The 23,001-nt window shown below is 45.4% G+C and overlaps 1 protein-coding gene across 1 annotated transcript; it reads left to right on the top strand.

Moving 5' to 3' along the window:
- The first annotated feature begins 835 nt into the window (after positions 1-835).
- STARD7 (StAR related lipid transfer domain containing 7) lies at positions 836-22,963 on the top strand. Its single transcript, XM_082255945.1, has 8 exons — positions 836-1,077; positions 3,792-3,952; positions 14,055-14,104; positions 14,183-14,293; positions 14,595-14,677; positions 17,022-17,121; positions 20,910-20,994; positions 22,062-22,963. The coding sequence occupies exons 1-8, from the start codon at positions 851-853 to the stop codon at positions 22,235-22,237; spliced, it is 993 nt and encodes a 330-aa protein (XP_082112071.1). The 5' UTR covers positions 836-850; the 3' UTR covers positions 22,238-22,963.
- The last annotated feature ends 38 nt before the right edge of the window (positions 22,964-23,001 follow it).

Genomic DNA, 23,001 nt, shown 5'->3' with positions numbered 1-23,001 from the left:
TTCATGACTCCCACATACACCATTCCACCTGAACATCCCGCAGACATTCCTGGTGCCACACCTGGCTGGGGATGCTGGGAATGTGACTTCAAGTTCTAAGCAGACACCTGGGAAGATGGTGACTCAACTCAGCTGGGGGATGGGAGATCCTTTGCACACAGTACCGCTGCCATGGTTCCAAGGGAGCAAAATTGTCATTTTTGGAAAAATTAGACAAGCACATAGATATAGATTGAATGGCAAGGCATTTTTTGAGGAAATTTGTCATTTTTTAACCTCATTTTGAAAATGTCAGATGGCTGGCACCAACTTAAAAGACACGGATCTGTCCCCGGCATGTGGATATATATTTGATGTACTAAAACCAATGGATCAACATGACAGCCAGGGAACTAAGATATTCACATAAAGAGTCTTGGGAATAGGAAAATCAGCTCCCATACTTCCTCACTGCAAGTTCCCTTTATTATATTACACGTCATTGTTAGACAATAAAAGAAGCCTCCTGATTGGTTGCCATGGATACCTTGTCACTGTATATGTATGGCACAGAGAAGGGCAACAACTCACGGGTATGGATTTTTCACGGAACACCCAGCACCAGTCCGTCCTCTAAGCAGGTGGCTGATGACCAGTCTGCCCGTCACGTGGCCGGGTCACGTTATCCGCTCCATCACAGTTGCCCTTGAACACCGAGCTTCAATACTGGAAGTTGGTTCCCTGACAGACACGACAGTTCACCAATCGGCGCCCCCGCTGCCGCCCGCTTGCCCAATCGCTATACGCGGGTGGGCGTGGCTCGGGCCTCGCTGTGGAAGGCGTGCTGTAAGCTAGCTACTGCGGCTCCGGGATGTGGCAGCGGGTGGTACGCGGTGTGTCGGCGGGTCTGGCCGGGTGGCTTCGCTCCTGCCGTCCTCCGGTGTGCCACTATGGGAGCGGCCAGCAGAGGGAGAGCAGGAGCCTCCTCCGGGGTGTCCGCTACAGGAACAGGCCGGGGAGGACAGGGAGGCTGCTGGCCGCACTCACTGGGGCCTTCCTGTGGGAAGAAGAGCGAGTGAAAGAGGAGGAGATCCTGAGGTGAGCCCTGGAGGACTGCAACTCCCAGCATGGCCTGTGTATAGACTGGAAGGCAGTGAGCACAATGCATTATTTATGCTCTATCAGAGCCCATCCTCCATGCAGCCTGCACAGCCCTATCAGAGTCCATCCTCCATGCAGCCTGCACAGCCCTATCAGAGTCCATCCTCCATGCAGCCTGCACAGCCCTATCAGAGCCCATCCTCCATGCAGCCTGCACAGCCCTATCAGAGCCCATCCTCCATGCAGCCTGCACAGCCCTATCAGAGCCCATCCTCCATGCAGCCTGCACAGCCCTATCAGAGCCCATCCTCCATGCAGCCTGCACAGTCCTATCAGAGTCCATCCTCCATGCAGCCTGCACAGCCCTATCAGAGCCCATCCTCCATGCAGCCTGCACAGCCCTATCAGAGCCCATCCTCCATGCAGCCTGCACAGCCCTATCAGAGCCCATCCTCCATGCAGCCTGCACAGCCCTATCAGAGCCCATCCTCCATGCAGCCTGCACAGCCCTATCAGAGCCCATCCTCCATGCAGCCTGCACAGCCCTACCAGAACCCATCCTCCATGCAGCCTGCACAGCCCTATCAGAGCCCATCCTCCATGCAGCCTGCACAGCCCTATCAGAGCCCATCCTCCATGCAGCCTGCACAGCCCTATCAGAGCCCATCCTCCATGCAGCCTGCACAGCCCTATCAGAGCCCATCCTCCATGCAGCCTGCACAGCCCTACCAGAGCCCATCCTCCATGCAGCCTGCACAGCCCTACCAGAGCCCATCCTCCATGCAGCCTGCACAGCCCTATCAGAGCCCATCCTCCATGCAGCCTGCACAGCCCTATTAGAGCCCATCCTCCATGCAGCCTGCACAGCCCTATTAGAGCCCATCCTCCATGCAGCCTGCACAGCCCTACCAGAGCCCATCCTCCATGCAGCCTGCACAGCCCTATTAGAGTCCTACCTCCATGCCAGGGGTCTCCAAACTAAAAGCCAATGTACCATCCTTCAAATTCCAGGGAGGCCGGACTGTGACCATCAAGAGTAGAAAATGACCCGGAATCAGTGGGAGTAAGCCATGCCCCATTTTTGGTGTCAGTAAAAGAAATTGTGCTTTGTCATTGTGAGGAATTATGCCCCATCATTGGTTGGTGTTATTAGCCCCATTGTTGGGGAGGAATTGGGCCCTTTTTGGTGTAGTGGAGGGGGATTGTGCGCCATTGCTGGTGTCAGTGGAAGAAAGAGTACCCCAAGGGTTGGTAAAATGTAAACAAAGGGCCAAAGTTTGGAGACCACTGCTCTATGCAGCCTGCATGCCCCTGTCGGGGTCCGTCCTCGGTGGAGCCAGTTGGCCCCTGTCGGGGTCCGTCCTCGGTGGAGCCAGTTGGCCCTTGTCGGGGTCCGTCCTCCGCAGAGCCAGTTGGCCCCTGTCGGGGTCCGTCCTCCGCAGAGCCAGTTGGCCCCTGTCGGGGTCCGTCCTCCGCAGAGCCAGTTGGCCCCTGTCGGGGTCCGTCCTCCGCAGAGCCAGTTGGCCCCTGTCGGGGTCCGTCCTCCGTGCAGCCTGTGCGCCCCTATTAGCGTTCAGGCATCAACCCTTCAAGCAAATGTATAAAGAAGAACTAAACGCAAAACTTTGTCTTTACATTGTGGATAGAATAATGGCCCTTCCATGCCCATTCACAGGAACTCGCTTCCCTGACTAGAAACACCCGGCTGCCTTTACTTGTTAATGGCGAACCAATATATATGCATTCTAGTGTAAGCCGGCTCTAAGGAAGGGTTTTATCCCCCCATCAGTTTTTATTTTTGCCATCTATGTCCCATTGGCGAGATTTTCTGTCACTTCCTGTCCCATATCGAAATCAGAAAATGAGAGGAAATCCCTGCAATGTGAAGGAATCGCTGGTTGTCACCAGAACTAGTGTCCCCATTGGAAGATTTCTGGTGACAATCCAAAGTTTGGGATTTTCTTTCACTTTCGGTGAGAACGGTAAATGGTACTTCCACAGAGCACTGGAACTCTCCATCTATCTGTGCATTTCTATGCATCGCAGCAGAAGGGTTATAGAAATGTCATTTTGTGACATATCAATAAACATAGATAAAAAAGGTAAACGGTGCTTATGCATTGTAAATGCAGAACACCACCCCTATGGAACTGTGGGTAACATGTACCAGGGATCCTCAAACTTCGGCCCTCCAGCTGTTGCACAACTACACATCCCATGAGGCATTGTAAAACTCTGATACTCAGACATGACAAGGCATGATGGGAATTGTAGTTCCTGAACAACTGGAGGGGCCATAGTTTGGAGACCCCTGATTGTATGCTATGTGGCACTGGCTGGGAATGGGTTAAACATCTAGGGGGATCAAAGGGGTAATTGTTTGCCTAGCCAGTGTTTGTGTTTACTATGTTTGCTGCTTTTGCTAGGGGAAGGGATGGATTTTAGTTCCTGCTTTAGGAGGAAGACAAAATCCATACATGAACCTCCCCCAGGCTACTATAAATAAACATCCTGTGCATTATGTAACAGTATGCTTTGTGTGGCAGACTAAATATAGCATGTTTGGATAGTACTGATAATTTTATATAATGAATGATTAAGGATCATGCCACACCCTTCAGCCAAGGTCAGGGAGGGGTGACCGCCTAGAATGAACGGGATGTCTCCGGCCCTCCTGCTTTGATTCATATAAAGTCCTTGTGTTTTTGCAGGCCTGCTGAAGAGATGAAGAAGGTACAGTTTGCAGTCCACAAAGCTCACTGTTCTAACTCAAAGTGTGAGGAGGATGAAGGCTGGGAACTGGTCATGGATAAAAAGGACTTCAGGCTGTGGCGGAAACCAATAGAAGGGACCCATCTGTATCAGTATAGAGGTAAGATCTACTTATCGGCTTATCAATTATGCGGTCCAGACTTGGAAAACATTAATCTTTCTACCAGGAGCAGCTTTAACCTTACTAGTGCTTGCCGTAAGGATTTAAAGTATGTAAAGGAAAAAAAAAATGTCTCTAGATTTGGATGGAGTTGGGAAGGGTGAGAAATACGCCTGGGTTTTTACTGTTATTTTAGACTACATTTAGTTCACCACACACCTTACAATCTGATTGTGCAATCTCCTTTATATCTACCAACGTAAATTTGTTGTTCAAGGGCCACCTGATTGGATAGTTTAGGTAGGCTCTTATATTAGTTTTACCGCTTGAAGACTGGCACGTTTAAATCTGTATTTTTTTTTTTTTTTGTTCCTTGAAAATTACTTATTTTCCAAACATATATATATTTTTTATTTTTATTTTTTTAGCAGAGTCCCTAGGAAATATAGTGGCGATCGTTGCAATTTTTTATCAAACAGTATTTGCGCAGCGTTTATTTTTTTTTTTATAAAAAAAAAATAAACTTTAATGACTAAAAAAAAAAAGCAAAACACAATATATACCCCAATTTTTTTATTTTTTTAAATATGAAAGATGTTACACCGAATAAATGGATACCGAACATGTCACGCTTTAAAATTGCAAAATGCACGCTCGTGGAATGGCAACAAACTAATGCCCCGTACACACGTGCAGATTATCTGAAGACTTTTGTCTGCAGACTTACCAAAACCATATAATATGAGGTCAAACCTAAACACTTTCAATTTGTATGCAATCCGGCAGACCCTTGCACTACATAGAAAAGGTAAGTCTGCAGACAAAAATCTTCAGATAATCTGCACGTCTGTACGGGGCATAAGAGACTTAAAAATCTCCATAGGTGACTCTTTGCAGGTTACCAGTATAGTTATAGAGGAGGTCTTTCATTCATTGACAAACCCAGCTCCTTATCTTCTTGACAGATGGGTTATTCTGCCCCCTACCGGAGTAGGACACTAAGCAGGATAAAGCTTGACTACGCCTATGGGGCAGTCCCAGGGGGTATACACCCACTCTCAGCTATAGGCATTCAGTTTTTTTCTGCCTAGACAGGAGTAAGGACCTAGTTTCTTGCTGGGATCTCAGGTCCTGGCAGTTTTTTTTTCCTTTTTTAAATGTAATTTTTTCCTATCTTTTTTTAATTTTGTTCCTGTGAGAATTTACTATTAACTGCTGAACTGGGCGACTGACTAGATAATCTAGATCCAGATGGCCCCCCCAGTCTGGCCAGCACATGCACGCAGGCCTCAGCTCCAAGTTAGGTCGGCCGCGACATAGCCCCACTGCATGTGAGCTAGCCTACGAATTAAACGTTTTGCGAGAGCTCATACGACCTGGCCTCGTCCTGAGTCGCAGCGTTCCTCCTGGCCGAAAGCCCCTGTTTTCCGATAGAACAGTGGCCTGTCAGAAGCGGTTCCCACCCTGTTCCTGGTATGGTAAGTAGCTGTCCTCCCTCCATCCCTAGAGGTTTTTGGGGTGGACGTGGGCCCTTCCCTCGAACGGTCGGACCCCCGGGTTCCCCTCCTTCCCATGCAGCGCCCCCCCTTCTCGGTGGTCCTCTGCAGACTTGTTCCCCCCCCCCCCCCCAAATGTAGTGGCTATACCTTTTAGGTCCGTCTGGGGTGTCGAGATGGTGGGGCGCCGTCAGAGACCAGATGATCGACCTTTTGGAGGGGGCTGTACCTGGTGGGGGCTCCTGCCAGTGCCCCCCTTCCTGCTGGAATTGTGTTGGGTGCTCCTGGGAGCCGCCATTTTCTTGGGGCCTTTAGTGCTGTGGATCGGCGGCCATTTTATTGTGGTTTTTCCTTTGAAAATAGCAGCGGCCATGTTTTTGATGCTATAGGGGCTGTGATTTTGGTGGTGGGAGCCCCTCCTCATCCCCCTAGTGCTGGGTCCTGGATCTTTCGCTTCCTGATTGCCGCATGGTGTGCGGTTTGTCTGGAACTGTAAGTGCCTCATCAGTGGTGGCGAGTCTTTGTGGGTTTTTCTCTCCCTCTCTCTGCTATAGCAGCGGTATTGCTCTGTGCTGGACTCTGTGGTACCACCAGCGCGGTGAAAGTGTCTCTAGCAGTGTTTTTGTGTGGTTCCTTCTCTTCTCTCATGGAGTTCCTGGAGCACATTTCCCCACCTAATCCCCTCTGAGGCTGCCGGGCCCTCCGCATCCCACCAATCCTTGACTGCGGAGGTCCTAGGTCCTTGGAAAAGGGGCTAGGAAAAAGCGTCCCCTGCCTTGCCCCTGCTTCATGTGTCTCATCAGATCTTGAGTCTGATTCGGCCGCCGCAAATGCAAGTTACCCTTCTGGGTCTTCATCCATGCACCCTGTGTGTTCAGATAGTGAGGATGGTTCCTCTGCTCCTCTAGCCACGCGTGAAAAGTGCTGGTGGATGCGCTGATTGTGTTAGTGCATGAAACGTTAAAGATGGAGGATTCGGCTGATGCTGCGTCTGAGGCGCAGGTCCCTTTTGGCACTCACAAGCCCTCCAAGACGATGAGGGCATTCCCTTTTGCCGCTTACTTTTCATATTATTGTCGCTGAACAGTGGGGTTGTCCAAAATGCACCTTTGCGGTTCCTAAGCATTTTGCGATGCGGTATCCTTATGAGGATTCCTTGCTTACAAAGTGGACAGTCCCACCTGTAGTGGACTCGCCAGTTTCCAAGTTTAAATAAAACCACCTTAATTCCGGTTGAGGAGTCCCTGGCCTTTAAAGGTCTGGCTAATAGGAGGTCAGAGGCTCTGACCTGCGATGTGTTCACTGTGGGTGGTTCAGCACTTAGGCCGGTATTTACTATTGCCCTGGTGTCGCAAATTGACCGAGTGGACTAAACTTTTTCCCCTGGGACCTGGAGGCTTCTGCCTGCCTTTGCGGAGCTGGTGGATCAATTGGTCCAGGGGGTACAGTTTGTCTGTGATGCCTCTTTGGATACGGCTCCATTGATTTCCAGACTGTCTGTCTCAGCAGTGGTCCTTCGGCGTATTATTTGACTGAAATTCGGGTTTGCGGATCAGACTTCTAAGAAGTCTTTATCTGATCTCCCATTTGTGGGGGTTCACCTGTTTGGAGCTTCTTTGGGTGACATGATTAAGGGTCTCGCAGGGGTAAAGAGTACTCTTCTTCCGCAGGTCTCCAAGGGCAAGGAGCCCCGTCATAGACGGAGGCCATTCTTGGCTCATAGGTCTTTTCGTCCCTTAGGGTTTGAAGACAAGGGATCTAAGGCCTTCAGAGCCTCCACCAGAGGTTCCAGGAGGACCTGGTCTGGCAAGTCAGGAGCAGGCTCTTCCAGACCTGCGGACAAGGGTGGCTTCCTCTGCATGAAGGGGTGCCCTCATCCATATCTGGAGTGGGGGGGGGGGGGGGACGTCTTTGCTGGTTTCCGGATCTGTGGACTTCCCTGTAAAAAGACAAGTGCATCCACAAAGTAATTCGGTCCGGCGTTAAGATCGAGTTTCGGTCTTATCCTTTGGAAAGGTTCTTCCCTTCCAACCTCCGCTTGTCCCCTGATCGCTTACGAGGTCTCTTTGGGGCGGTGTAAGACTTGTTACTTCAAGGGGTGATTGTCCCATGTCCAACTTCGGAACATTTTTAGGGATTTTGCCTCAAACCTGTTTCTAGTTCCATGGAAGGGAAGACAAGGTATGTCCAATCCTGGGCCTCGAGGCGCTAAACTGCTTTGTGCGGGTGCAGAAGTTCCGAATGGAGTCCATTCGCTTCGCATGGTAGTGGCGTCCCTACATCAGGGGGATTTTCTTGCTTCTGTTGACATCAAGGACGCCTACCTTCACATTCCAATATGTGCCGGTCACCATCGCTTCTTCCACTTTTGACGTGGGTGAGGAGCATTATCAGTTTGTGGCGTTACCCTTTGGTTTCGCTTCCGCTCCTCGTGTCTTTACTAAATTGTTGGCCCCGGTACTAGCTTCTGTTGTTCAGCAGACGGTCATCCTTCTGGGCTTGCCTGATTGTGTCTACCTTCGAGGCAGTTCTGTTTGCACAGTTCCACACGAGATCTCTGCAAAAGAAGATTCTGGTGAAATGGGACAAGAACCCTCAGTCTCTAGACACTCTGATCCTATTGAGCCAGGGTACAAGAGGTTGCTGATCTGGTGGCTTCGTTCTCCGGCACTTCGACGGGGAAAATCCTTTCTCCCTCTGTACTGCACGGTTGTCACCACGGATGCCAGCTTGTCCAGGTGGGGAAGTGTCCTCGGCACAGTGTGTGCTCAGGGGGTCTGGACTCTGGAAGAGTCCAGACTGCCGATCAGTACTGGACGTCCAAGCAATCAGGCTTTGGATCGATGGACAGTTCGCCTTCAGGGGTGTCCGTTACGCATTCAATCAGACAATGCCACGGTCGTGGCCTATGTCAATCACCAAGGGGGCACAAGAAGTGCCCTGGCGGCTCGGGAGGTAGCCGGTATTCTAAAGGTGGGCAGAACAATTCGTTCCAGCCCTCTCTGTTGTTCACGTTCCAGGGGTGGAAAATTGGCAAGCAGATTATCTCAGTCCACAGGCGTTTCTACCAGGGGGAATGGTCTCTTCATCCGGAGGTGTTTCATCGGTTGTGTCTCCGGTGGGGAACTCCTGAAGTGGACCTGTTGGTATCTCGTCTCAACAGGTTCTGGTACCGCTGGTCGCCGATGCTCCTTGGAGACTTCCTCTCAGGGAAGATCTGCTGTCCCAAGAGCCAATCTTCCATCCTGCTTTACAGTCACTGGCTTTAACCGCTTGGCTGTTATAAGCGTTGCTGAAGGATGGGGGTTTTTCTGAATCAATGATTCCTACGCTGTTAAAGGCTAGAAAATCTACCTCCCTAGGAAGATCTACCATCGTACTTGGAAGATGTACGTTGCGTGGTGTGAGTCTCTTGGGGTTCACTCTCACTTAGTTTCGGTGGCTCGGATATTGGCTTTCCTCCAACCGGGGGTTGAGTAGCGTCTGGCCTTGAGTACCATCAAGGGCCAAGTTTCTGCCTTAGCGGTTTTCTTTCAACGTCCATTGGCCACACATTCCTTGGTGCGCACCTTTATCCAGGGAGTTCGACACTTGGCTCCTCCAGTGCGGTCTCTGTGTCATTGACGGACACCGCACCCCCCCCCTCTGTGGAGTTGGTTTTCTTCTTACACTGCTTGTAACAAAACTGAATTCCTATAGCTGAGTGGGAGTATACCCCTTAGGACTGCCCAATAGGTGTAGTAAAGCTTTTTCCTGCTTAGTGTCCTACTCCTGTAGGGGGCAAAATAACCCAACTGTCAAGAAGATAAGGATCTGTGTTCGTCAATGAACATCAGAGAAATGGATTTTCCGGTAAGTCAAAAATCCCATTATTGCTCTCCCTATGTGTGTGGTGATACCACTCACATATGCATGCATGACTTAAATATGTGTTTGCTTATACGCGCGTGCATAAAGGGATGGGCGCACTTTTTTTATTTTTAATAACTTTTTTCCCTACTACACGGAATTTAAACACCCCTTGTAATAGATATAAGGATAACAAGTCCTCTTTATGGAGAAATCTGTGGTCTAAAAGAAGAATTTTGATCTTTTGCTTTAAAAAAAAAAAAAAAACGGTTTTGTTTAATTGCACTCTAGACCGGAAGTGATGTAATGATGTTGCTTTGGTCCTCTAAGGCCATAGAAGTAATTGGAGACTATCTAGTCTGTCTGCCTCTGCACTGTCGGATTGTTTTTTGGTGCTGGTGAAACCAGTAAGCCCGATATAAACACCGCCAAGGAGGGAGGGGTGTGTCCCCTCCCGCTGCTTCTGAAAGCGAACCAGTGGCTAATGAGCCGCTTGGACTGCTTTTGTTAAAAAATTAACCCGACTGAAAAAAAAATACCGGGTTTATGCCTGATAGCTTCAGCATTAACCTAGGTAAATGGCAGGGGGGGCGCAAACAGAAAAATGTAATAGGCATTGCTTTGCGGCAAAAAACGCTGTAAAAATTTGCGTGACTTTGAGGTCACAAAAGTGTGAATGGGGCCTTAAGTAATTAAGGTATAGCGTGCCCCCTTTCAATGCAGAGATGCCAGCGTGCCCCCTTTCAATGCTGAGTGACCAGCGTAAGCGTGTGTGTGTGTGTCCCCCCCCCCCGCCCGCGAGACCAGTGTACTTACCTCACATCTGTCTGTCTCCTGCCTCGCCCTGCTGTTCTTACCGACATGGGTGATGACAGTGGCCAGCCTCTGGGTGAGCTCTTGGTATCCAGCGGGGGCTCGCAGCTTCTTCAGTTCCCCGGCGTGGCGGCTGCTCTTCAGTCCTCCCGGCTCCCACCTCGTCCCCAGCCAATGACATGGGGTTTGCCTTTCAGCCAATCAGGAAGCGTGTATCGGACGTGCTTCCTGATTGGCTAGGAGGATCTGTGTGACAATAGCAAATTTTAATTTGCTATTGTCACACAATGGGTGGGGTTGGGGCGCACTGCTCTGCGCCCCGGGACCACCCTTTGCATCACCCTATTAGAGCCTCTGGCTCTAATCGGGTGATAAAAAAAAAAAAAAAAAAGCCCCATTGAGCTCCATGCGTCCGGCGCCCCTGCATGTAGATTAGGGGGCCGGACGCATGGATGGGGGGGGGGCTCCCCCGAAAAAAACCTCCAGCCGCCAGTGGTATATGGGTATGAATGTATTGCAGTTGTAAAGTGGTTAAAGTTGATTGTACAGTCAGACGGTAATGTGTATGGTGACCCTCAGAGAGATTTATCCTCACTTCTTGTCCTGCTAACACGTTTCACCTGATTGAAAGTGAGGAAAAATCTGCAATATGGAAATGGGTGTAAAAATATCAAACTTTCAAAGAGAAGTATGGACTTTTTTTTTTTTTTTTTTCTTTTCCCAATCATACTTACAGTGGGGAAAATAATTATTTGATCCCTTTTCAGATTTTGTAAGTTTGCCCCCTTACAAAGAAATGTAGGGTCTATAATTTTTATCATAGGTGTATTTTAAATGATAGACAGAATATCAACCAAAAACACATAAAACAAATACTATAAATTAAATTGCAGTTCAGTGAGTAAACTAAGTATCCCCTTAATAATCCCCAAGCAAAACCTGACTTAGTACTTAGTGGAGACCTTGTTGGCAAGCACAGAGGTAATGAGTTTCTTGTAGTTGGTGACCAGGTTTGCACACCTCGCAGGAGGGATTTTGGTCCACTCTTATTTACAGATCTTCTCCAAATCCTTAACGTTTCTTAGCTGTCGCTTGGCAACTTGAAGTTTCAGCTCCCTCCATCAATTTTGTATTGGATGAAGGTCTGGAGACTGGCTAGGCCACTCCATGACCTTAATGTGCTTCCTCTTGAGCCACTCCTTTGCTGCCTTGGCGGTATGAGGGAAGAAGGTTCTCATCGAAGATTTTACAATACATGGCCCCATCCATTGGTCCCTGAATGTGGCAAAGTTGGCCTGTAGCTTTAGCAGAGAAACAGCCCCAAAGCATCAGGTTTCCACCTCTGTGCTTGACTGTAGGGATGGTGTTCTTAGCGTCTTAGTCAGCATTTTTCTTTCCCCAAACACAGCGAGTCCCCCTGCTCAAGAAGGCAGATGTGCATGCATCTGCATGCTAATGCATCCTGCCCAGTGATTCTTAACTTTGAATGACACCTAGCAGCACACAAATTCTACCCAACTAGCATGGTTGAGTTAGTCGCTGATAAGTTAGTTAATTGCAACACTAACACTGTTGCAATACTCCCCCCTGCCCTGCCTCTGATGTATTGGCAGTTATGGGGAAGTTCTGTTCTGCCTTATCACCACCCAATCAGCTGTGGTCAGCTTTATCTCCCCCATCCCCCCCCCCCCCCCCCCCCAATCCACACTATATAGCTATGAATTTCCAAAAGTCCCTGGAAGTCGTGCCATGTGAGGGAGTCCCTACATCAGCCAGAACCCATGCAAAATGGCCTGCTGACTTATTCCCAACTGTGTTTTGAAGACAGATCATATACTGCCGTGATGTCACAAGGTCTGATTAATGAATTGCAGCAGTTTGGACACAGTAAGGGCTGATCAATTATTTGCCTGGATTTGGGCTTTAAAGTGCAAGTTCACTTCTTCACAAAAAAATGGAAAGGTGAACCTACACCCTTCCCACCACCCTTGTCCCTGCTGCACTCCTTGAATGATTTGTTTTCACTGCCCACAGAGCTGGTGAATGGGTCCATGGGCAGTGAAAGTTCAAGGAGGTTAGTGCAGTGGGAACTGGTAGGGTGTCAACCTCTCCATTTTATTTTTTAAAAGGTGATCTTTCGCTTTAACATTTACGTATTTCTCATTGTATCAGTACTGTTACTGATCTTTCTGATACTGACCTTTATGGGTACTAAAATGGATTGCGGTGACAATGCGCATGGTACAATAAATCTTAGCATCCAATGTGAACTTCTCACCTTGCCACCAGTTAGTAGAAATCTGGTTGTCGTCACTTTACACTGCCGTATTGAAAAGAAAACTGTCAGGTAGTCTTCTGTCTACTCTGTAGATGAGTGGGTGGTTATTAGTCCCTCCCAGGATGTGGTAGAACTTGAGACACGATAAAATCAGCAGGAAACGGCTTAAGTTGTGCTAATGCTGAAAAGGAATTTATTTATAAATGTAGTTCAGAATGCTTGATTCCTTTTGTGCATCATCTGCTTTTATGAAAATCATTGCAGGAGGAGTGTAGAGATTGTTGCGTTTTTTTTTTTTTTTTTTTAAATAACCTAACTGCTTTAAACTTCTCCACAACTTTATCCCTGACGGTGCCTGGTGTGTTCCTTGGCCCTCATGATGCTGTTTGTTCACTAAGGTTCTCTAACAAACCTGAGGGCTTCACAGAACAGCTGTAATTATACTGAAATTAAATTAAAGGCTGACTCAATTTACTAATCAGGTGACTTCTGAAGGCAATTGGTTCTCCTAGATTTTAGTTAGGGGCATCAGAGTAAAGGGGGGCTGTAAACAAATGCATGCCACACTTTTGAGATATTTGTAAAAAGTTTTAAAAACCATTTATCATTTTCCTTCCACTTCACAAATATGTGCCACTTTGTGTTGGTCTATCATATAAAATACACTTACGTTTTTGGTTGTAACCTGACAAAATGTGGAAAATTTTAAGGGGTACGAATACTTTTTCAAGGCAGCGTACCATTTTTGCCATGCACATGACTATTTTTTGCCAATTTTCAATTGATTTCAGCAAACCTTTGATCACCAAAATGATAAAACCAATCATGACAACCTACTAACAAAAGTCTGTATATTTGTACGTGTATCCTGAATAAAACTGTGCCAAAATGTCAGATTGTGTCAGCAAATGAAAATTTACAAATCTGCAGAAGAAAAAGCCCATTTAACATCCAGAATGTAAGCTTGCGTGAGCGTTCAGAAAAAAGGGGGCGGTGCTGAAATTACACACAGTGAGTAGAGCTCTGAGAGCTGATTGGAGGGAAGATACACCTCTGCTCAGCTCACAGGAACAGAGCTTAGGCTGTCAATCTGCTAGAGGTCCTTCCCCTGTTACCATTTTTCTCTTGGTGTCAGGAAAACTTGTAAGAAGTGACTCAGGATGATGGCAGAGGAACAAAGCAGTAGAGAGAAATGACACTTGGTGCTCTGGATTGAGAACCCCAAACACCATTCAGTGTCTGATTTCCTGGGTGACTACTCCGTGATGCCAGTCATTGAACAAGGGCAAAGACCTCAAAGGGCCCCGTAATCACCCATCCACATCAAACAGTACTGTTCAAGTGATGCTTCTCTTTGCTTCCAGCAATAGAGGGGGTCTGCCTGATCAGTCTAGTTAACATGTCTATGGTTGTGCATAAGAAGAATTTGTTGACTGTTAGGGTGCAATTTATTTATTTTTTTATTTTTTTGTAAGATCATTATTAATATAACACTAATCAATCCTGTTAGGCAACGATTTTTGATCCAGTAATTGATTGGAGGTAACAAAGTTTGACTACTTTAAATTGTTCTGGAAATTAATTTTTCCATTAACCACTGTATTGTGATAGTCTAGAGCCTGCGTAAACGTTTGTAGCTCAAGGTGATTGTTTTGTTTCTCAACAGTATTTGGCACGTATAAGGATGTGACACCTCGGCAGTTCTTTAATGTGCAGGTATGAATATCTTCCTTTTGTGTGTTGCATTGAGTTCATGTTGGTTTGTTGCTGATTTTCTCTTCATTTTGCCCACAGTTAGATACAGAGTACCGCAAAAAGTGGGATGCATTGGTGATTAAACTGGAAGTGATTGAGAGAGATGTGGTCTCTGGATCAGAAATCGTTCACTGGGTCACACATTTCCCAGTAAGTCCTGGTTTGTTGGTCAGTCGTTCATACAGTCCATGCATGTTTATTTAAACCTTTTAAGATCTTGCATTGTAAATACCGCTAACAGAATCTGTCACTTTGCCCATTCAGGATAAAGTAATGGTGCCTATGTAAAGCCACCTCCCATCCATTATTCACATCTCTCCAGCAATCCCCTGTGCCCTTCTCCAGCTTTTAATCAAATTGTTTAGCTTGACCCATTTCCCTGAATTTTAGAGTCATTGACAAAACCTTAAAATTCATATTGCATATTGTTTTCTTTACTTTTTCCTTGCAGTATCCAATGTACTCTCGGGACTATGTGTACATCAGGAAGTATCACGTGGATCAGGAGAATAACCTCATGGTGTTGGTCTCTCGGTAATATATACTTTATAATAGTGTCTTTTCTTGTGATGTCTCAGTTTATGTAGCTTACAGTTTAGCTTATGGGTCCTTTCACACGGCCGCTCCGTGTGTCCGCAAATCATCCTATTTTTTTGCGGATGATTTGCGGACATAATGTAAGTCTATGGCATTGCGGATGTCAGCGGAATACCATCCGCTGACATCCGATTTTCCTCCTTTCAGTTCTGTTCCATTTTTTCGAATGGAACAGAACCCTATTTTTTCATCCGTGTAAAAAACGGAAAGGAAGGAAAATCGGATGTCAGCGGTGTCATCCGCTGACATCCGCAATGCCATATACTGACATTATGTCCGCATATCATCCGCAAAGGATGGGATGATATGCGGGCACACGGAGCGGATGACACAAATGTCATCCGCTCCGTGGAAAAAAAAAAAAAAAAGTCCCGCAGCGGACTAAAGCAGCGGAGCGGCCGTGTGAAAGGAGCCTAATAATGTTCACTTTATATTTTAGCTTGTGGTGTGTTTTGTTTTTTTTTTTTTTTTTTTTTGCTGCTAGAGTTGTGTGTGCAGCAATTGTTTTATTTTTTACCGAAAACTCGTAACGGAGGACATAAAATGGTTTGTAAACGATGAAGAACTTGAAAATAAAGCTATGAGTTTACAAAAAACTCTAGTAAAATTGTTTTTACATTAGTTGTTATAAGGAAGTCCCTTTTAATTCCCCCATATCAGGCAGCGATTGTCAGTTTTCTAGAGCACAGTCTCAAAGAATATGTTCACGGCCACATCATTCATTCAGAGTTCTGTGAATGGATGAACTACAACTACCAACAGCCTTTTCGGCTGCCAGTTTATAGTTCTTGGTAAGCTAACTGCACTGTCAGTGTGAAACTGCCTACCAGTACAATGTACGAACAGGCAGCTCACGCCAACAGTCTGCAGGAGACCTGCATGGCTTCAGTGATCTGCAGATCACTGGTGCAATGCTTTTCAGGCGCCTAATAAAAAAAAAAAAAAAAAAAAAATGCAAGTTTTTACTTGCAAAAAAAGTGCATTTATTTTTTTAAGGTTAACTTTTTTTATTCTTTAATGATTGGGATGAGACACAGAACAGATACACATGTGCACAGTACTGATATAAGCTGAGTTGGCTTTTTATTCCTTTTTAATGTGCTGTATAAAAGATTATTAATCAGAGCTGCTGGCGTCAAGCTATTTACTTTTTTCTTTGAGGACGTACACTCCTTTTTTGGACTCCAAAACCACATGGTTCAATGACAATAAGTGACATTGTCTTGTAAGGAATTTTAACTATACAGGCTTAGTTATGAAATATTTATACTTTGCTTACTTAGCTTTATATTATGTAAAAAAGCCCCCTGAAATCACTGAGCCCCATAGTTTAAGGGAATTACAAAAAACTCTTGATGGTTTTTATACTATGCAGTTGACAGGGCAGTGACTGTCAGACTCCAGGGGACTTGTGACTCTTGAATCAAGCTCCAGTTGTACTCGCATGAAATAAATCCTAATTTTAGGAGGCACAAAAAATCTTCCATGAGTAATCCTGCAGGATTATGATAATATAAATTGAAACTCCAGACAAACCTCTAAATGCAAAGCTCAAATCTATGTACCCTTGCCTGCAAAATAATTAGTAATTTTGTTCAGCCATTTCAACTTATGCCACACTGCAGAGCTAGATGCACCTTCTTGCTTCTGGGTTCAGCATTTCAACAATTTGGGTCTCTTCATTTGTCATTGGACTAAGATGGTGATGCATATTCAATGTCCAGTTTGCAGGCCATAAGTGGAGGCGTTTCACTGGAAGTTACAAAGCTGTACCAGAAAGGGTGGGGGCCACAATGGTTTCTTCACTGACTGACTGCAGTATGGCAGAGGTGTGGAAATAAATAAAAAAGTTGATTAACCGAATTTCAAGTTATTGGTAGGTAAAGCAGCGTACATAAGACATAGGAACTGTGTATCTAGTATTCTACTCCTACAGAATTTTGATGCTCTTGTACAAAGCCAGTTGTACCAACAGCGCTAGTGTAATAATTACATGTGTTTTGTCAATTTTACTGACAAAGCTGGGATTTTTATTTAATGAGCATTTTACTTCATTTTTTTTATTGTATTTTCCTGCATTTGCCAGTAGAGCAGCTGCTGCTAAAAGGGAGTTTTGCAATTTTGGGTGTTATCAATTAATGTATATACTGGACTTCAGGTGATTGCTGATTAACTTTATACTGTTGATTACAAAAATAAACTTTCTACAGGAACACAAACCAGTCACTGCAGACATTTGGAGAGCTGTTTCATTGATGGTGTTCTTTTTCTTGACTTGCAGAGCAGTGGAACATCCAGAGGTACCAGAATCTCCTGATTATGTGCGAGTGCGTAACTACCAGTCTCAGATGGTGATCAGACCTCATACAACATTTGATGAGGTATGGCTTTAGTATTCAATACACTAATGGTGGTTGAGTGAAATTGTATCAGTTGTGAGTGGTATATTAGTCCCTTGATTTTTTTATTTTTTTTTAAATAACCATATTGTACTTTGGCACAGATTAGCCTTAACACTGGCGCTCTTACATCTGCGCTCCTGGCTCCTCCCCTCTGAGTGCCCATCATAGCTAGCCGCTTGCTATGAGGGCACTTTTTGCAGACTCCCGAGCTAGCTCTGTATTTCCAGTGACATACAGATCGCAGCTTGGCCCCACCATTGCTCACTGTTTGTGATTGGCAAACCACTGCTGTCTGAGTCAATGAGTGAGAGAATACAACAAAGGACTTCGCGCTTATGGATGAATGGATTAAAGTGCATATATTGATAAGCTGCTGCTAACAAAAAGGTGACTGTGCCTTTTAAATAATGAAATCAAAAGATGTCAGCGCTGCTAAATTTAAATGTGCATATGCCAATGTGTTAAAAACTATGATTAAGTGTTGCTGTGCAGTAAATTTGCAAAAAAGTGATTCAGTGCACTGCTGTAAACCATATAGAAAAAAATGTCAGTATATTACAAATGGCACAAATAATACAAAACACAAATTAATAAAGTCCATATAAAGTGCTCTTAGTGCTTCAAAATTCACTCCTTAAGGTGCTCTAAACGTGCTTGAAATGTGCTCCCCTGTAGTGTTCCCACTCACTGGAAAGACTTAGTAATGAGTCTTTGTGATAATATGCTGCTCCTAGTCACGTCTGGGTTGGTACATTAAGACGGTGTTACAACTTGATAAGGCTGTTAAAAGCTCTCCGTGACCCAAATGAAAAAGAAATCTCCATGGTGAAGTACGTAACAATAGTTTATTACAAAGTAAAATATCCACTTACACATAAAATCAAGCTCTTCCTCCTAACTGTGTACGGCTTGGTGGTTACGGTGGCCTTCCGGCGTGCATTCCACCAACCGGAAATGACGTTGTACGCTCTGGTATCACTAGACGCGTTTCGCCCTCCCACAAGGCTTGCCATTGTCTAGGCATTGAATAGCCCCCACGCTTGCCTGACCTAAATCCAATAGAACAGCTCTCGGATAGGGATAGACCAATATGGTCACAAAGTATGGGTATCGGCCAATATTTTGTACATTTTTAAGTTTTTAAAAATACAATTTTTGACACAAATCTGGTACTGAACATGTTAATGTTTTTGTTAACTTTTTTTTTTTTTTAATCAGAAATGTAACATTTTAAACATGAAAGGCTTGTTCTTCACACCTCACCTGCATGAAAACTGATAGGAAAACTGCACAGCTTTCACTTGCAGGTACATCAGTTTCACATCATGTGAACGAACGAGTCCTAGAAGAGTAGACAACTGTGAAAAATAAAGTGCTGGGACAATAACTAAAGGCTTCCCAAAATAAAATTTACATAAACTGCTGCAGTAGTGCACTCACTTTCTGCAATGATTAAATCTAGTAGCTCCAATGTAAAAGACAGTGGACTGGACTTTTAGTACTACTCCCTTTCAATACTCCCAGTTAATTAGAACAATATTATAGTGCAGAAAGCATAACATTTCAGCATGTTCACCAGTTATAAACGGCTTCTGTTTTTTTCATATATTGCTGCCACTTCACTAAAAACACGCTCACTTGGTACCGAGGAAGGAGGAGCAGAAAGGTATCTTCTAAAATGAGAAGCAAGTCTTTTGTAGCGTGCCTCATTTTCTTTCCACCAATGAAGAGGATCACCACTTCTTCTGTCAATTACTGGTTCCTTCAAATAGAGATGAAGTTCATCATCCAGGGTCATTATTGCAGATTCAGAAGAATCCTCCGCATGAGGCCCCAATAAAACACTGAACATGGCATCTATTCGACCACAATGAAGTTTCTCTTCTGTCCGTTGTCTTTTTGGACATTTTTCTCTTTTTGCAGCATCCTACTCTTCAGATGGCTGGCACCCTGTGGTGGTGGGTGGCTGGCTGGCACCCTGTGGTGGTGGGTGGGTGGCTGGCTGGCACCCTGTGGTGGTGGGTGGGTGGCTGGCTGGCATCCTGTGGTGGTGGGTGGGTGGCTGGCTGGCTGGCATCCTGTGGTGGTGGGTGGCTGGCTGGCTGGCACCCTGTGGTGGTGGGTGGCTGGCTGGCACCCTGTGGTGGTGGGTGGCTGCCTGGCACCCTGTGGTGGTGGGTGGCTGCCTGGCACCCTGTGGTGGTGGGTGGCTGCCTGGCACCCTGTGGTGGGTGGGTGGCTGCCTGGAACCCTGTGGTGGTGGGTGGGTGGCTGCCTGGCACCCTGTGGTGGTGGGTGGCTGGCTGGCTGGCACCCTGTGGTGGTGGGTGGCTGGCTGGCTGGCACCCTGTGGTGGTGGGTGGCTGGCTGGCTGGCACCCTGTGGTGGTGGGTGGCTGGCTGGCTGGCACCCTGTGGTGGTGGGTGGCTGGCTGGCTGGCACCCTGTGGTGGTGGGTGGCTGGCTGGCTGGCTCCCTGTGGTGGTGGGTGGCTGGCTGGCTGGCTGGCTCCCTGTGGTGGTGGCTGGCAGGCACCCTGTGGTGATGGCTGGCACCCTGTGGTGATGGCTGGCACCCTGTGTGTGGTGATGGGTGGCTGGCTGGCACCCTGTGTGTGGTGGTGGGTGGCTGGCTGGCACCCTGTGTGTGGTGGTGGGTGGCTGGCTGGCACCCTGTGTGTGGTGGTGGGTGGCTGGCTGGCACGCTGTGGTGGGTGGCTGGCTGGCACGCTGTGGTGGGTGGGTGGGTGGCTGGCACATGGTGGGTGGCTGGCTGGCATCGGGCTGTTGTGGGTGGGTGTATGGCTGTGTTATACACTCCCGAGAGACTTCAGACAAGACTGTCCAAGGCAAGGGATGCGGCCTACGAAGGCAGAAGGTTAGGCCCAGTGCGCGGAGGTGTGTGGCGCAACATACGCAATGACGTTACGTCAATATCGGCAAGTTCCAGGGCTGATTCTGATAATCGGCTTTGCCGATAATCAGCCGATCCCTCAGGAGCTTAGTTATTTCCTGGTCCAGATCTGGGAGGAAATACCCCAGGGCACAATCCGTCATCTCATTAGGAACATGCCCCGACATTGTCAGGCATGTGGGGGGGCATACAAACTACTGGGTACCATTTTGAGTTGCTGCTATTAATTACATTTCAACAAAATGGTCTATCCTGCTGCATCATTTTTTCACTTTGATTTTCGGGGTGTGTTAGAATTCAGACCTCTATTGATGGAAATAAAATGTTATCAATCTAACGATGTGGCATCCATTTGTTCCTAACACAATACCCGGTTCATATCAGTATAGATAGCCAGCATAGTATTTTTCCCCATTGAGAGCTGATGTTTTTTCAAAGTGTTCCTTTAATTTTTTTGAGCAGTAGTGTATATTGTATTGTACTGTATATATTGTCAACCCTACATCTTGATAAAACAGTATTTTAATATTTTTTTTTTTTTGTTATTTCAGATTAAGTATAATGTTAAACCTCATGACAACAGATAACATCTTCAGTGTTTACATCATTCATAAGTACATTTTAATAGTAAGGCCTTGAGCACATTGTACAATTACTATGTACAGTTGTCATACTTTCAGCCCATTGTACTCACTCCTTTGAGTTGTAAATTTTTGTTCTGGGACTATTTTTTTTATTCCTTTGTTTTTTTGTGTAAAGGGTACTGGGAGCACTAAAGGATGTGTGGGAAATAGTACAGAGCGCAGTTTTTACAGTTTTTGTGTTGCTAATGGTTGTTTCTAATTTTTGCTTTAGAATGGCTTTGATTACTTGTTGACGTATAGCGACAACCCACAGACTGTGTTTCCTCGCTATTGTGTAAATTGGATGGTGTCCAGTGGTAAGTTCATTTAGACCTTTTATTGTGTGAAGCATGAGCCCACCCCCAAATCCCCCCCTAATGTTTGGCCTTTTCTGCCTCATTATCTCAGACATTTCCCGATTCATATCCCAAAACTTGCCACAAAATGTTATAAATATGGTAACCTAAATTGGTAAAGGGATCACCTACTAAATAGTATATGAATATCCCCTTTTTTTAAAAAATAGTTTTATTATATCAAAACAGCAGATTATCCTGCATATGATGCTTTTTATTCAACACTTTTTTTTTACTTTTCTTGGAACAAAGCCTATTTTTTCAAGGATGCATTGCATATCTAGTTCAGATCACAAAGATTATCTTTATTGAAGGAAAAAAGAACAGTACATGGATTAGACCAAAATGGTGTGTGTGTGTGTATGTGTGTGTGTATGTATATGTATATATGTATATATATAATGTGTATGTATGTATGTATGTGTGTGTGTATATGTATATGTATATGTATATATATATATATATATATATATATATATATATATATATATATATATATATATATATATATATATAGTGTAACCGGCCAAAACTAGGCAATTATTGGGTATATCCTTTTTTAAATTACTTTAAGGTATTGTGTAATCTAGTAAGTCCATTCACACTTCCTTCAGCTTTGTAACTGAAAGCCGTATAAAGATATGGGCAGAAAGCTGGAGGGAGATTGTGCAGGGGCCTGACATTACACCCACAATCACTGATGTTTTGCAGGTTCCTGTAGGAAGAAAAAAAATGAATGCCCTTTTTTTTTTTGTTTTTTTTCTGCCAAAGTATATGCATTTATTTTTGCTTTCCTAAAAGGTGAACTTCTTCTTTTAACCCCTCTCTACTTTATGCAAAAAAAAAAAAAAAAGGTTTGGTCTATACATATCCCAAGAACAAAAAATCAAATGTATTGCAGCTTACCAGTCCTTAGATGATGCAACATACCTAGCATTGCCAATACAATTTTTTTATCTTTTTATTTGTGCCACTTTCTCTACTGAGAGATATTTGCTAATGTTAACACACTTGTTTTTTTGTTACAGGGATGCCTGATTTCCTGGACAAGCTGCATTTAGCGACACTCCGTGCCAGAAACATGGAAATCAAAGTGCGAGATTACATATCTGCCCGTCCTCAGGACTGCAGCAGCGAAGCAAGAGCCAGCCCTGAGCGGAAAGCTGCAGCTGCGCACAGTGCACAACAAATAGATTATGCGTAATAGGAGTAGCAGAAAACCACGTTACTTCTACAGGCTAGCATGATGGGCAAGAGCTGCTCGAACAATGAGTGAAGCCCAGCTGTGCAGATCCTGAATGAGTGATAACTGCCAATCAGTACGGTATTTCTGCCAGACAATTCTAAAGATCAGTGGATGCTCTGCTCATGCCAAATGCTTCCTCCTGAGTGGCTACTTTAAGGACTTTTATGAGGTGATGAGATGGCGGGCATTACACAATGCAAATTAAACTTTTTTGATAGTGTCCATCAATGTTAGAAAGCTGTGTGACATCGGTTATCAGTTCTCCAACTGCATCTTTGTCCCCAGCATTGGATTCCTGTCTGACAGTTGGCATCTTCAGCTGCAGAGTCTAGCGCTTTTAGCCTTGGGAATGGATTTATACTCTGTTATGGAGAACCAGGATATTTCTACATCATTTCTGTAATATAGAGCGGCTGGACATTTCATTATCCGCCTCTCTGATCGGTGCGTGAGACCTTGGCTGAGCTCCCACCCTGTGTTGATATGAAGGAATCTCATTGCTGCGATTGCCGGATTCTGCAGGGAAGAGGGGCAAATGTGACTATTTCAACTTGCATGTTTTACTTTTATTAACATGGATAAAGTACTTCATGATCACTGGTTTTATGGTGCAAGGCAAAGTTTAAGTGCTGTTGATTACCCAAAGAATTTTTTTTTTTTACTGCATTCACAAACACAGGTGATGAGTATTTCATATTTTTGTTGGAAAATTTTCTTAACGC

Source organism: Pelophylax lessonae (assembly GCF_965119305.1).
Source record: "Pelophylax lessonae genome assembly, chromosome: 4".
NCBI classification, from domain to species: Eukaryota; Metazoa; Chordata; class Amphibia; order Anura; family Ranidae; genus Pelophylax; species Pelophylax lessonae.
Note: the sequence above shows the minus strand (reverse complement) of the source record. Positions and strands in the feature narration are given on the sequence as shown.

Bases quoted from the DNA above. Each gene is read 5' to 3' on its own strand.
- STARD7 (XM_082255945.1), top strand. From the start codon at position 851: ATGTGGCAGCGGGTGGTACGCGGTGTGTCGGCGGGTCTGGCCGGGTGG. The intron at 3,953-14,054 runs GTAAGATCTACT...GTTTCTCAACAG, and splicing joins CCATCTGTATCAGTATAGAG to TATTTGGCACGTATAAGGAT. The intron at 14,294-14,594 runs GTAAGTCCTGGT...TTTTCCTTGCAG, and splicing joins ACTGGGTCACACATTTCCCA to TATCCAATGTACTCTCGGGA.